We start from the raw sequence: 13,716 nt of genomic DNA, 5'->3' as shown, positions 1-13,716 counted from the left end.
CCTGCACATTTGAGGCGGCGACGTACGGTTTGTGAAGATATTCGTCGAAGGCCAGGGATGCTTCTTGCAGTCACTGTTGCTGGCTGGAATTGATTTCGTAGGTGTGTTGTTTGAATCCACTTGTCTTGTCGATTATTGGTTACGAGTGGCCTGCCACTCCGAGTATGGTCTCTGACTGCATTCGTCTGTTGCCAATGTTGCCATAAACACCAAATGGTGTTTCTGTGGACGTTAAATTGTCTTGCAGCATCACGTTGACTCGATCCTGCTACAAGCATACCAATGGCTCGCAGACGCTCTTTTTCGGACAGGCGTGGCATTTCGTAATGTTGAATAATTGCGTAATTTTGTTGTTTTTCTGAGTGGTTGTTGTCAGCATGATGCTATACAATGCATATGGAATCCCGTTAACGCACATGTTTTTATACCCATTCTTGGTTAGTGAAATGCATGCGGCTTGCATAAAAGTCAACTTTTGCATGGTATGCATGCTTTTCTGTAGCAGTTGCGTTTTTGTGACTTGATTCCATACATGTACTACAATATTGATAACCAGTCTTTCCTTGTTTGAAAAATACACTAAAATATTGGTGTCACAGGAACTTTTGTTGTTGAGTACGTATACAAGCTAAATTGTTTGGTATTAAGGTTAAGGAAAGTCAGACACCCATGTCTTTTTACCTGACCTGAGGCAACCATCGGCCAGGTGGTAGATTCAAACAGAACAGAAAAATATTCATAAATACACATCTCTAAGTTGATTGTGATAGTACATGTTGCATACTCTCATCCCATTGTTCATACAGCCCATTCCTGTACAGGAGGGTGCTTACTCTAGCCCTGAAAGGAGTTCTGGTATATTTCAATGAAATTTACTTGATCTTTCAGGCTATCATTCAGAAGAAGGGAGATCATGAAGAGAGTGAATCCAGGCTTCTGACCAAACAGGTAATAAGTTTCCTTTTAACATAAACTCATCAATTCATCAATGGCCCACTGTGACATTTGTAGTGAACTTTTAGCCTGCTGAATTTCTAACATACTTCTCAGCCGGCATGCCAGATTTATTTCATCATGGGGCATAGTAAACAGAGTGGTGGATTTCAAACGTAAGAGGCTAAAATTATTTTATCAAGGAACAGGTTAATCATTTTGATTTACACATCATTATCTAAAAATGCCTGGCATTTTCATTCATTTGGAGGATAAGACAAAACTAACATAAAATTGTGAATTATCTTGACTTTACCTGAATTTCTTGATATATGTCCCATGTCCGATATTTTCATTTAAAAAACAATAGTGAATTGGCGAATTATAAACCATTCATGGAAAATATAATGAGTGTGTGAGTTGGGTTTAATGCCGCTTTTAACAGTATTACCGTTATATTGCTGTGTGTCAGCTTAATGTGGGAGGAAAGCCCAAAGTGATGCAGGTCTCAGACATTTACCACTTTGGTGAAACCCATGAGCACAGGTATGGTGCTGACAAACCTTGAAACATAATCGAGGCGATTTAGGATTCGAACCCACAATCATAGGTTTCTGGCGTGCCTTAGGGACGCAACTCTGCACAGCGAATCGCGGCGCCTTAGATAACTGGGCCACCATTGTCCCCGAAAATATTATGAAGAAACATTAGCCAGGATACAATAGATAATCACCAACCCCAACTTCAAGTGGTTTGGTTGAATAAACAGCAGATTACTCATGTGTCATAATACTAGCAGATTTACTTTTATAAAACATGGTGCACTTCACTTAAGTCCAAAATAACAAATTGCAATTTTAGTATTATTAAAATAACAATCAGAGTCCCTTGGCAAAAATATATGAGCCTCAGATTTGCCATTTTCAGTTAATGTACTTTGTAACTCCGATATGTTTTTAGCATATTACACCAGCTTCAATTTAATATCAAGTTTATGCCCTGAGTGATTTAATTTCTGATTTGCCCGATTTTAGTTTCCAAGGGCAAATTGAATTTTTTTTATGATGGACATGAACTTGATATCAAATTGAAGTGGGTGTAATATTCTATTTGTTACCATATGTGTAGTTTGAAGAGGAATCAACAAAACCAAAAGCTTCAGTACCCTCTCTTTATAGTACTGCAAAAAAGGGATCCAGAACGTGATAGTGGATAGCCTTATCCCTTCCAGATCAACCGGCCCCGACGAAGTGGCAACTGCATCCAGAGATCTTTCAATGGATTTGCCATCTTTATCGAATTCTAAACACACTGGACACCAAACACCTTCAGCTGATTTTGGTTGCACCCTTTTGACTAGTGAGAAGTTGGTTCATCGTCCTCGTAAATGTCACAGATCGAAGGCACAATTGACTACCCCTGCACCTAGACTGACTACTCCAGCCACACTCCAGCCAGCTAAATTATCACTGGACACGCTTCATCTTTGCATCTTGCCCATCTCTAGAAATCTCTCAAAGCTAAGACATATTCCCGGAGAGTGGCTCGGACAATCACTGTTGCACATCTCAAAGGCTCTGTACAATCATAGATGGAAGGCTTTCAAGGGTTATTGCACAACTCAGGACATTATATCACCGACCACTGATCGCCTAAAAATTAACAGAGTACAGTCATCCCCGGGGTCCATGCATGGACAACCCCCAGCGTTATCAGATACCCGCGTTATTCCAATTATGGAATGTAGGTCAAGTGATACTTGTACTATATTTTTATGCACACTTGAGTATGTATGTGCATAAATATGCTTGGTTACGACAGAAAAATTGATGGTGTTTGTGAGAAAAAGATCAATCTTTTGTACAAGTTTAGATATCCCGTTATTGTTAACTACTTTGACTGCTGGGACCATTTGAATGCAAATATGGTAAGATATACATGAATAAGATAATGTTTACTTGGATCAGCGCTAAGTTACAAACTGCTGACCACATGGACGTTCAGCCATTTTCTGAACAAAGCGACTATGCACGGTTTTCTCGACAAATATGCCCGTCTTATCAAACAATGGAGCGAGTTGCTAAGGCAAATTCACTCTTAAGCTATTTGTTTATAAAAAGGAAGGCAATGATTGGTTGATCGCATTTAAATCCGGAGAATGTCAACTTTACCATAGGAATGTATAGAAACACGACGGAAGTGATACAACACACAGGATTTATTAGATAAAATAAAAGTATATGACAACAGATACAAATATCTATCACAGTATATATAGTTACATTTCATGGCTTTATGAATCAGACAATAACTATTTGTAGACAAATATACATGTACAACAGTTGATCGAATTACATTTCCCACCTTATGAGATTTTACGGGTACTTCATCAGCAAAGCGTCTCACACCGCACATTAAGCATCTTTAAAGAGTAACATAGTTTGTTCTGTGTTTTTGAATTCCATGCTTGTCTCTTCAAAGTCTCAGCAAATGTGCCAGGACTTCAGACACTGGGGTAGCATGAACACAGTCTTTTATTGTTTCATGATCTGTGGTTAGTCTGCTCATGGCATTGACAATTAACTGACCATCACTTTGCATTCTGAATACAGCAGGTCGGGGTCAATAGTGTTGTACAGCAGCACAGTTTCGGGGGTGGTGACGAGGGTGTTGTATATTGCATATTCGGGCGTGTAATCTTCATACTGCTTAAGGGTGTCAGTCACATCTTCCGGTTGAAAGCTGAAATCATCATTATTTTTATCCGAGACGGCAAAAGCTTACCAAAGGCCCTTATTCCAACAGTTCTCAATTGTTCTAGGGTTAACACTTTGCCATGCCATAAGGGATGTTGTGATGACATCTCTAATGGTCACAGTCTTTAAAAAGTCCAAAGGAGACAGTCCTGACTCAACAGCAGAATGAACAAGCCATCTTCTGTAGTGGCTTGAAAGCCTGACTTATCCCTTGGTCCATTGGTTGCAGGAGAGACGAAGATGATCTCTAACAGCCGGGGCAAACTTATGAAAAAACCAGTCCTGAAAGATTGCAGCGGTCATCCAGGCAATGATGATCGGTTCAGGTGATGGAAACATCGTGGGTTCTGTGCCGTGCCAATGATCAGGGGCTTGGGTTTGTGATTCCCTGTCTTGTGACTTGTCAGGAGCACAGTTATTTGTTGTTCGCCTTCTTGAAGCCAGCTGTGTGTTTGTCTTCAGGCATGGCCAAAGTTCTATCAGGCAGCATCTTGTAATAAAGGCCAGTCTTGTCGCAGTTGTACACTTGCTCCAAGTCCTGGCCTTCTGATTGTTCTGATTGTTGAAAGCGCCTCAGCCATCCACTGCTGGCCTTGAATGGATCGTCTGGTCCGTGAATATCACTGGACATCTTCTTGGCTTGAATCTTCATTATTTCGCCAGAGATGGGTGTCATATTGGGATTGCGTAAACCACGCAAACAGTGCCTTGGCGAGTGTCTGATCGTATGCCGTCTTTGCCTCCTTCATGCCAAGGCCTCCGATGTCTTCTGTCTCCAACACAAATCTCTTCAGTCTTTCCTCCTCCTTCAACGACTATGTAATTCTTAACTTATTGATGTGATTCCGATTTTTCCTGGTTATTGTCCGGAAGTTGCTCAGGATTAAGCCTCAACACACACATCTGCCATGTAGTTATTCCAATGAACAACACACGGCACGCTTGATGTTCAAAACTTTTCATGAAAGTACACAGCTCTGATCTCATTAATTACTCACTGTTGCAACATATGAGAGGGTAACAATTTACTAACAAGGTAAATATTTTTTTAACAATTGAAGTTAAATTAATGAAGTTGGAAGTCGGATCCGAATTAGGCCTAGATATGGAGAACATAAATCGTGTGTTTTTAACAAATAAAACAAACTAGGTGTTCATAGTTGATTGGACATTTATTTTATTAGGTCATCTCTGAATTCCCACCAAATACATGTAATCAAATGGGAAACAGCTTGAAATTTATGGTAGCCAGTGATTACGCCGCGGCTTAACTGAATCCGTGGTATCATGAAGGGTGTTATTGCGAGGAACGACTGTACCTCCATTCCGATACAAGGAAGAGTTTTGATCGAGATATTTATTTGGCTTTCTCTTAATTCAGTGATTCCTAGATCACTCCTTTTGCCCTGTCAGAGCCATAAGGATCTTCTGAAAGGGTTCTAAAAACCAACATCAGTCACACCACTTGAGTGTCCGGGACAATGGTGTCCTTCTGGTTGCGATCTGTGATTTTATGAGCTTACACCTCTGCAGGTTTACCACCTTCCAATCCACATGAAACAAGGGCAGTAGCTTCTATCATGGCGTTTCAAAGCAACTGCACATTACAATGGAAGGTTGCTTTTAGAAATCAGACACAGTGTTTGCCTCATACTGTTCAGTGACTCCGTCAGTTTGGTCCACTTGTGTTGGCCCAGCAACTGACAGCAGCCTGTGAGGGCAGATGAAAATACTTGTACCAGCCTTTTCTGGAATTGTGGGTCATTTTAAATACAGCAATGAATAATTGAATCTATTTCACTTATTTATTATTGTTTCAGTCGGATTCCCAGATGAGTTCCCATTAGGTGCAACCATTTGTATTAAATGTTGCCCAGATCTACTACCTGTTAACTTCTGTCTTATACAGGTTATGTCTCAGTTGCCAAAGACCTGTATTGGTATGGTCGATCGTTTCCTCATCTCCTTCTCAATTGCTGCGGTTGTGATTGATAGCTTTGAAAAAGTGTCAAAAGGGATGCCTAGCTGGCTCACCTAACTTCCTCTGGATCATAGTGTGTGTGGCCTGCCTTGTAGAATTTGCCGGCTAGAGAAAGGTGATCCACCCCCTCTAATAAATGGGATATGTTAAAGTCCAAAGCTATCTGGTCGCTCAATAGATAGACATCCTGAGTGAAACCACAGAATACATGAGATGGCAGCTCTCATGATCACATTCTGTCCGAGTAGCGCAAAGGGGTTTTATGAAGCAACACATACACAAGTCTGTCTATTATGCTAAGAAGCCTTGTAACAGTTAGGGGATTGGACCATGGCTTTGAACCAGCTTCCTTGTGTAACGTCTCATGGTTGTGGTCTGTTTAGAGGCTCGGGTATCTGTGCGCCACCTTCCAACAATGTAAGATCAGATAAGTTTAAGAGTTTGCAATATATTCTATATATATATACTTATCTTATCTCACACGCTGTCCACCCACCCAACCATCCCCACATCACAGTTACACCAGCCTGTAAGGTCAAGAAAGAAAATGAGTATGCTGCAAACATCATGAGACCAAATCGCAAGAGCTTCAGGTAGTGTTTGACCCATTGTTTATGGTGACGACTGGGATGTGTAGGGGTGGGATGTTTTTTCAGGATTGGGTTTTACTCACTGCTATTAGATATGTTGGCAGTTAAGAGGACATCTGTTGAAAATATTAATCATACTGATTTTGCAAGACTTCTCATTTGGGAAATTATTATGGTTCTATTCGGATGAACAAAACCTTCCAAATGGTGTGCTGGTTTTCTTGGGGGTATTAGTCAGCAAATAGATGGAGTCACAGGAGACTAATCACAATTTTATTTACAAGAACAATTAACGATGAACAATTTACAATATCTTAAAATATAGCAGAGGGTGCCACAGAGAGTCGGTACAACCCTCCCGGCTGTGGGAGAGAGATCTGCTTGGTATGAGCATCAAACCCCTTCTGCTTAGCATTTTGCTTCTGTATGTATTTAACAAAACTTAGAACAATAAAAAGGAATATGATTGGTTGATATATGATGGGGTGTGCCTTATGGTTAATGAATGGCTAGACAGAGGTGAATACTTAATCCTGTTAATCCTGTTGGACTGGCACTAATCTTGTTAACATATTAACTGGGTGCTTGGAAAGAGATTATGGTACATTGTATCACTATAAGCTTGTATGGGGGCTAATCTTTGTGAGTCTAAATTGAAGTAATTGCTGAATGTTATTCTAATATGGGTGATGACAGATTTACTTAAATAAAATAGTTCAAGGCAATCTATAAGACTATGTAGACATATCTTTTGTCTTATTGGATATTATGTCTGGGAGATGGGATCTTGACACCTTAGGCTAGCATTTATCTAAAAGCTTTGAATCTATTAAACTATGTAGACATAACTTTTGTCTTATTGAATAGTATGTCCAGGAGATGTGTTCTCGTTGCCTTAGACTAGCATCCATCCAAAAAGCTATGACTGAAAGTTCCTTATATGGGTCATTCTAAAAAAAAGTGAGATTTTTAGTCCGAGTTGAATAATAATTAAAATATTTATTTTAGATATGTTTAAACACAAGTGTTTTTCGTAGAACATACCATGTTGTCTGAAAGTTAAGTTTCAGTAATTCTTATTATGTATTTTATTTTAATTAAAACTGCTTAATTGCGGTTAAGTTGAGCTGAAGGGTGTGTCCGTAACCCTAAGTTTGCACATCAACATTGTTTAATGTTGCTAAACAGACATTTGGTCATCTTTATCTAACTTTTCTTATCCAATCAATAAATATTCTAATTTTATGAAATATTGAGAGATATGTTTTCAAATTTATCACAGTTTAGAAGAAAACATATATACATAAAAAAATAGACTACTTTGTTGAAGATAGTTATCTGATGAAAAAACAACAAAAGGATGAGGCTGATAAAAAAGTGTGGAGAGGACAGGTGGTGTGGTGGAGAAGGGTGAGGTTGAGAAAAGTGTGGAGAAGACAGGTGGTGTGGTGGAGAAGGGTGAGGTTAAGAAAAGTGTGGAGAAGACAGGTGGTGTGGTGGAGAAGGGGGAGGTTGAGAAAAGTGTGGAGAAGACAGGTGGTGTGGTGGAGAAGGGTGAGGTTGAGAAAAGTGTGGAGAAGACAGGTGGTGTGGTGGAGAAGGGTGAGGTTGAGAAAAGTGTGGAGAAGACAGGTTGTGTGGTGGAGAAGGGTGAGGTTGAGAAAAGTGTGGAGAAGACAGGTGGTGTGGTGGAGAAGGGTGAGGTTAAGAAAAGTGTGGAGAAGACAGGTGGTGTGGTGGAGAAGGGTGAGGTTGAGAAAAGTGTGGAGAAGACAGGTGGTGTGGTGAAGAAGGGTGAGGTTGAGAAAAGTGTGGAGAAGACAGGTGGTGTGGTGGAGAAGGGTGAGGTTGAGAAAAGTGTGGAGAAGACAGGTGGTGTGGTGGAGAAGGGTGAGGTTGAGAAAAGTGTGGAGAAGACAGGTGGTGTGGTGGAGAAGGGTGAGGTTGAGAAAAGTGTGGAGAAGACAGGTGGTGTGGTGGAGAAGGGTGAGGTTGAGAAAAGTGTGGAGAAGACAGGTGTTGTGGTGGAGAAGGGTGAGGTTGAGAAAAGTGTGGAGAAGACAGGTGGTGTGGTGGAGAGGGGTGAGGTTGAGAAAAGTGAGAGTGACATTTTACTATCCGTTCCAGATGATACAGAAGAGTGTCTTGGAAAATGTGTTGTTGTGTTATATGATGGTTTTCCATATCCTGGATACATAGATGTTTCTACCTATGATATATATGTGGAATGCATGCACAAGCCTGGTAAAAAATGGGATAAAAAATGATTCTTCTGGCCAAGACTCCTGCTGGACAAATGCTGATACAAGCACGAGGACATTATTACCATCATTCCTGAACGAAAGAAGATTGAAGGCACTGCTTCCCACTTCAGTGTTGAAATATTTTACTGGGAAGCTATTACAGATAAGATAAAACAAGAAACAATAAACAACCTGTGGTTTCTGGGTGAATGAAAGGCATCATTTAATTCTGGCACTAATCAAATAATCATAGATACAAGTGAATTGTACTTTTAAGGAAATTATAATTCACCCATTCAGACCGTTTATTTCAGTATTTGCGAATACAATTGCAAAAGAATTCGGCTTCAACAGGAAATCTTCTGACAAGTTTTTTTCTCCAGATTATGTTGATTTTTGACATGGATAAAGTTGGTTATTATGTTGTTGCTTCATGACAAAAACTGTCATATGACTATTTAGTGTAAGTTTAAATCAATTTGAATTCTTTGTAATTCTAGGGATTAACCCAAAATGCAAAAGTTATTGTCTTTGGCTATACTTTCGTCTGTGCTGTTACCTACCAGTATCCTACATTCAGATTACATAGAAGAACATTCAGTTAATAACATCCATATGATCAGATACTATTAAATAAGCAAAACATTTTCTTATTTGTCAGAGTTCAAAACTTTGAACTTCTGAACAGGATAGTTGACTGCAAACATAAGTTTGTCCGTCCTGTTACTTTCAATTGTCCGTCCTGTTACAGACCGGTTTCTATAGTTCAGATTACATACAAGAATATTCAGTTAATTACACCTTATATGTTCAGGTGTAATCAATTGCACATACTTTTTTTGTATTTGTCAGATATTTCAAAACCTTGAAACTCCTGAACGTTTTAGTTATCTGCAATCAAAGCCGATTGTCCGTCCTGTTACTTTCAATTGTCTGTCCTGTTACTACGTTGTCTGTCCTGTTACCAGCACTTAAAATAGAAATATATTGATTTTTTTTTTTGATTTTTCAGAAGAACATATTTGAATTCAAACATATATCATATAATGAAGTATATGTGTCAAATAAATGATGCAATAATCAGGGTATGTTTGTCATATTGGATTTGAATGAATTCAAATGTTTTCATTTGACTCAAATGCTGGACAAATCTGTCCATAAAATAATGTATCCAATCTCTTTTTAATTGTACTCATTGAAATATTAAAGAATACATTTAAAAACAAGAACTGACATGATTTGTGTTGAACTTTGAAAAATATTGTTACAGAAAATATAATTGTTAACATGGTAACAGGACAGACATATTTTTCCTATTCAGTGTTAATTAATTATCATAATTAGGACATCATTGATTATTAAGGTGTCATTTTGCTTAACATTGTTATTCAGAAGTTACTTTGTGTACTGAGTCAATGAAAAAGGTATTTTACAAAAGACAATTTTGATGTTTTTGCTTTGTTGAAATTCTGACATTTTTTTAGAATGACCCATATCCTAACAGTACCCATAATTGGATTTTCCTCCAAAAAATATTTGTTTTGCTTAATACAGGTAAACAACGAATGGAAATATAACTGAAAATACAAGTGTCGTAATTAAATGAAATCAATAAACACACTCAGAAGTGCAGGGAATAGCAATTATGTGACAGTTTTGTATTATTACAACTTTTTTATTAGTTCAGGCCAAATCATCAAACAAACATTACTTCATGGGGTTAAATAAATAATATTTGCTTTAGTTTAATTTAATTAGGACACTTCGTTTGTGAGGTGTATTGCAATTCAAGTGATGCTTTTTACCAATTTGTTGTATCATATCCTGTTTGCTTACAGCTTCCATCTACTGAAAAGGATACCAAAGGCATCTCACAGACTTCATCTGGACAATCATCACCAAAGTATCTATTGGGCATCCCCACAAGTGAACCCCAATTTATGAAGCATGGTAGTGTGAAGACTGTTCCTAACCAACCATTATATCAGCGATACTCATCACCAACTGCACAGCAACAACCTTCCACTTTACCTGGGCCAGGTAAGTTTGTGCCTGTGCCCAGGGTCAGCCCTTCTCCACAAGTCCAGAGTAACTACACTGGCAGTGCAGCATCTACAACTAATGTGCAACTGTCCCACTTGCACGAACAATTTAACATCAAAGGCCACTCTCCACCACCAATGCAACAGCAGCCAGGTGCTACCAGTGTTTCACAAGGGCTGTCTCATCATACCCCGTCACCAAGACTGCCTTATCCAAAAATGGACATGTTCAGAATGCAATCTCCAAGACCTGGTCTGCCGCAGAATGTGACAGCTGCAGATGTTCCAGCTTTACCATTATCACCAGCAGCACAGCAGCAATTGCGAGCAGCTTTGGCACAAACACCTATTCCTGGGCAGCCTTTCCACAATATGTCGCCCAGTCAGTTACTCCAAGTCATGAAACTGGCTAATCAAATGATGACAACTGCAAAACAGACAAACTTGAACAGTCAGATTTCTCCACCAAGTCAACAAACTGCATTTTCTCAAGCCCCAGGTACAGAAAGAGTTCAAACATCCCCTAAGGCTCAGACACAACACTCTGGAACACCTAGGATGCCAAATTTTCCTACCTTTTCAGGAACACCTGGATACTCGAATGTCACTGGGGCTCCAATGAGACCGCCACCTACATATGGAACATCAAACATTGCCCCTCTCCATAAAGATCCTGGCCAGCATCCAATAAATGCCAGCATGTATGGAGGTTTCAACCCACGTACAATACAGGTATTTTTTAGATTTCCTTATCATCTCAGTAAATTGCATGTATAAGCTTATTACAAAAGACATATTATTATATGGCATGTCAGCATATATTCCATCTTTAAGTTAGTCAGCTCCCATGAGTTCACTGTACATCATCTTAATTGTCATAACACTTTGTCAGTTAAATTTATTTATGAGGGCAGTCCAAAGGTCAATGCTTAAACACAGATGACTTAGCAGTCCCGTTAATGGGAACTGCTTATTAGTTTTCTTGGAATTTGACAGCTTTCACAGATCAACGTCATTTTTGAGGTTATTGCGAAATAATCATCGCCAGTTAATTATGCACATCAGCTTTACAATCCTGATATTTGGATAAATGTTGGATTTCAAGTTGTCTCGATGAAGGTCAAGCTCTGGAAGTATTGTTTTGGACTGGAAGTACATGGTATGTTAAGATTTCATGAGCTTTAACGAAATGGCAGTTAAGGGGGGTGCTTCTGCTTTTTCAAGTACTTGTAAACACCTTTAGTTTTGAAAGATAATTATGGATTTGTATGAAATGGTAGTCAGAAGAAAGACTTTTTTTCAAAAGCCAGCCCAATCAGTCCCTATTAAAAAAGTCACTTTCATAGCTTATACTATATATGCAATTGGTCTCTCAGAATGAGAAAGATATTGATTGATTTGAACAAACTTGAATTAGTGGACATATCAAATGAAAAGATCCAGATCAAAAGCTTGTCCAGTTAGAGAATGAAGAGTTTAAGTGTTATGTGATAGCAAGAATAAAAACCCAGCAACCAGCAAACATCATGTCTGATTCATGTATGAATGTTTAATTTGTTTCACAGTAATCATATAACATGGTGTGTGAAACATTATGTTGCCTTTCAAAAACATAATATATTTTCTCTGTATTGCTTTCAAAACATGTCATCAATTGTTGCACTCACTGTGACTATTTGTGTTTCAGCCTCCTACTCCAGTCATGATGGAAACAAGACACACTTCAACATTTCAAGGTCATGCTGAAGTAAGAATGGATAATGTTAGAATTATGAACAAACATTGCAGGGCGCATGTATCTATCCATCTATCTATACTGAACAACAAAAGTTCCTGTGACATTGAATAAGATTCAATGCAAAGTTACGTTTTTTACCAAATCTAAAACAATTTTGGTTGGCAACAGATAAAAGACTCCTGTAAGTGTTCAAATGGTTTAATTTGCCATACTGACTTCAGAAAATGCGTGATTTCATAAAAAACATGAACATGCCAAAATGTCAATTTACAAATCAATAGCGTGTGTGTTCACCTCTGGTTGCGATGTAAGCAACACATCTTCGTCTCATGGAATAGACCAGGCGTCGCACAAAGTCCTATGGGATATCTGTCCATATCTGCTGAAGCATGTTTAGAAGTTCCTGGAGTGTCTGTGGAACACGTGGTTGACGTCGAAGGCGCCCATCCATCTCAATCCACATGTGCTCGATTGGTGAGAGATCAGGGGAGCGAGGGCGGGCGTTGTCATGTTGAAAGGTAATGCCTGGGCGATGACGACGCAAAAACGGTAGAACAACAGGGCCGATGATCTTGTCTTGGAAGCGCTGTCCATTGAGATTTCCCTCTACCACTATCAAACGGGCCCTCTGTCTTGCTGTAATCCCACCCCATACCATAACGCTGCCGCCCCCGAACCAATCTTCTTCCATGACACAATGATTGACATAACATTCACCTCGACGTCGGTACACTCAAACCCGTCCATTGCTTTGGCTGAGGTGAAAACGAGACTCATCAGTGAATAGAACTTGTCCCCACTGCATGGCCGTCCAGCGTAGACGCTGTCTGCACCACTGTAGACGTGCTTGACGGTGGTTTCCTGTCAAAATGGGACGTCTGGCAGGTCTTCTGGTGACAATCCCTGCACATCTGAGGCGGTGACGTACAGTTTGTGAAGATATTCGTCGAAGGTCAGGGATGCTTCTTGCAGTCACTGTTGCTGGCTGGAATCGATTTAGTAGGTGTGTTGTTCGAATCCACTTGTCTTGTCGATTATTGGTTACGCGTGGCCTGCCACTCCAAGGATGGTCTCTGACTGCATTTGTCTGTTGCCAATGTTGCCATAAACACCAAATGGTGTTTCTGTGGACGTTAAATTGTCTTGCAACATTACGTTGACTCGATCCTGTTTCAAGCATACCAATGGCTCTAAATTTCACAAACAACTCAACGCATCCTTCATCCATATAAATATCAACAATTAGGAAGCATTTAGTTTACAACTTAAAATATTCTTGTACCTGGTATATGTTTACATAAAACTAATAACCATCTTGTACATATGTTCTACATTTTCACACTTTCACAATTGGTTAGGATCACAGTCAGAAATAATGTGGATGTGTGCAAGATTGACACTGCTTCCATAATATACTCGTAGTTGACTAAACT

General features: G+C 39.3%; 1 protein-coding gene across 3 annotated transcripts in view; it reads left to right on the top strand.

The window, feature by feature from the left end:
* LOC124113764 (nonsense-mediated mRNA decay factor SMG7-like) overlaps window positions 1–13,716 on the top strand; it is a 282,423-nt gene that overhangs the window by 162,709 nt on the left and 105,998 nt on the right. For all 3 annotated transcript variants that reach the window (XM_046474276.2, XM_046474277.2, XM_046474275.2), the window contains exons 18-20: window positions 889–948; window positions 10,342–11,277; window positions 12,233–12,292. In XM_046474276.2, coding sequence (XP_046330232.2) covers window positions 889–948; window positions 10,342–11,277; window positions 12,233–12,292 — 1,056 coding nt within the window. The remainder of the gene's footprint in view (window positions 1–888; window positions 949–10,341; window positions 11,278–12,232; window positions 12,293–13,716) is intronic.

Source organism: Haliotis rufescens, unplaced genomic scaffold (genome assembly GCF_023055435.1).
Source record: "Haliotis rufescens isolate VD_foot unplaced genomic scaffold, xgHalRufe1.0.p SCAF_8, whole genome shotgun sequence".
NCBI lineage: Eukaryota > Metazoa > Mollusca > Gastropoda > Lepetellida > Haliotidae > Haliotis > Haliotis rufescens.
The sequence above is the reverse complement of the archived record's forward strand: the minus strand, read 5'-3'. Positions and strand labels throughout refer to the sequence as shown.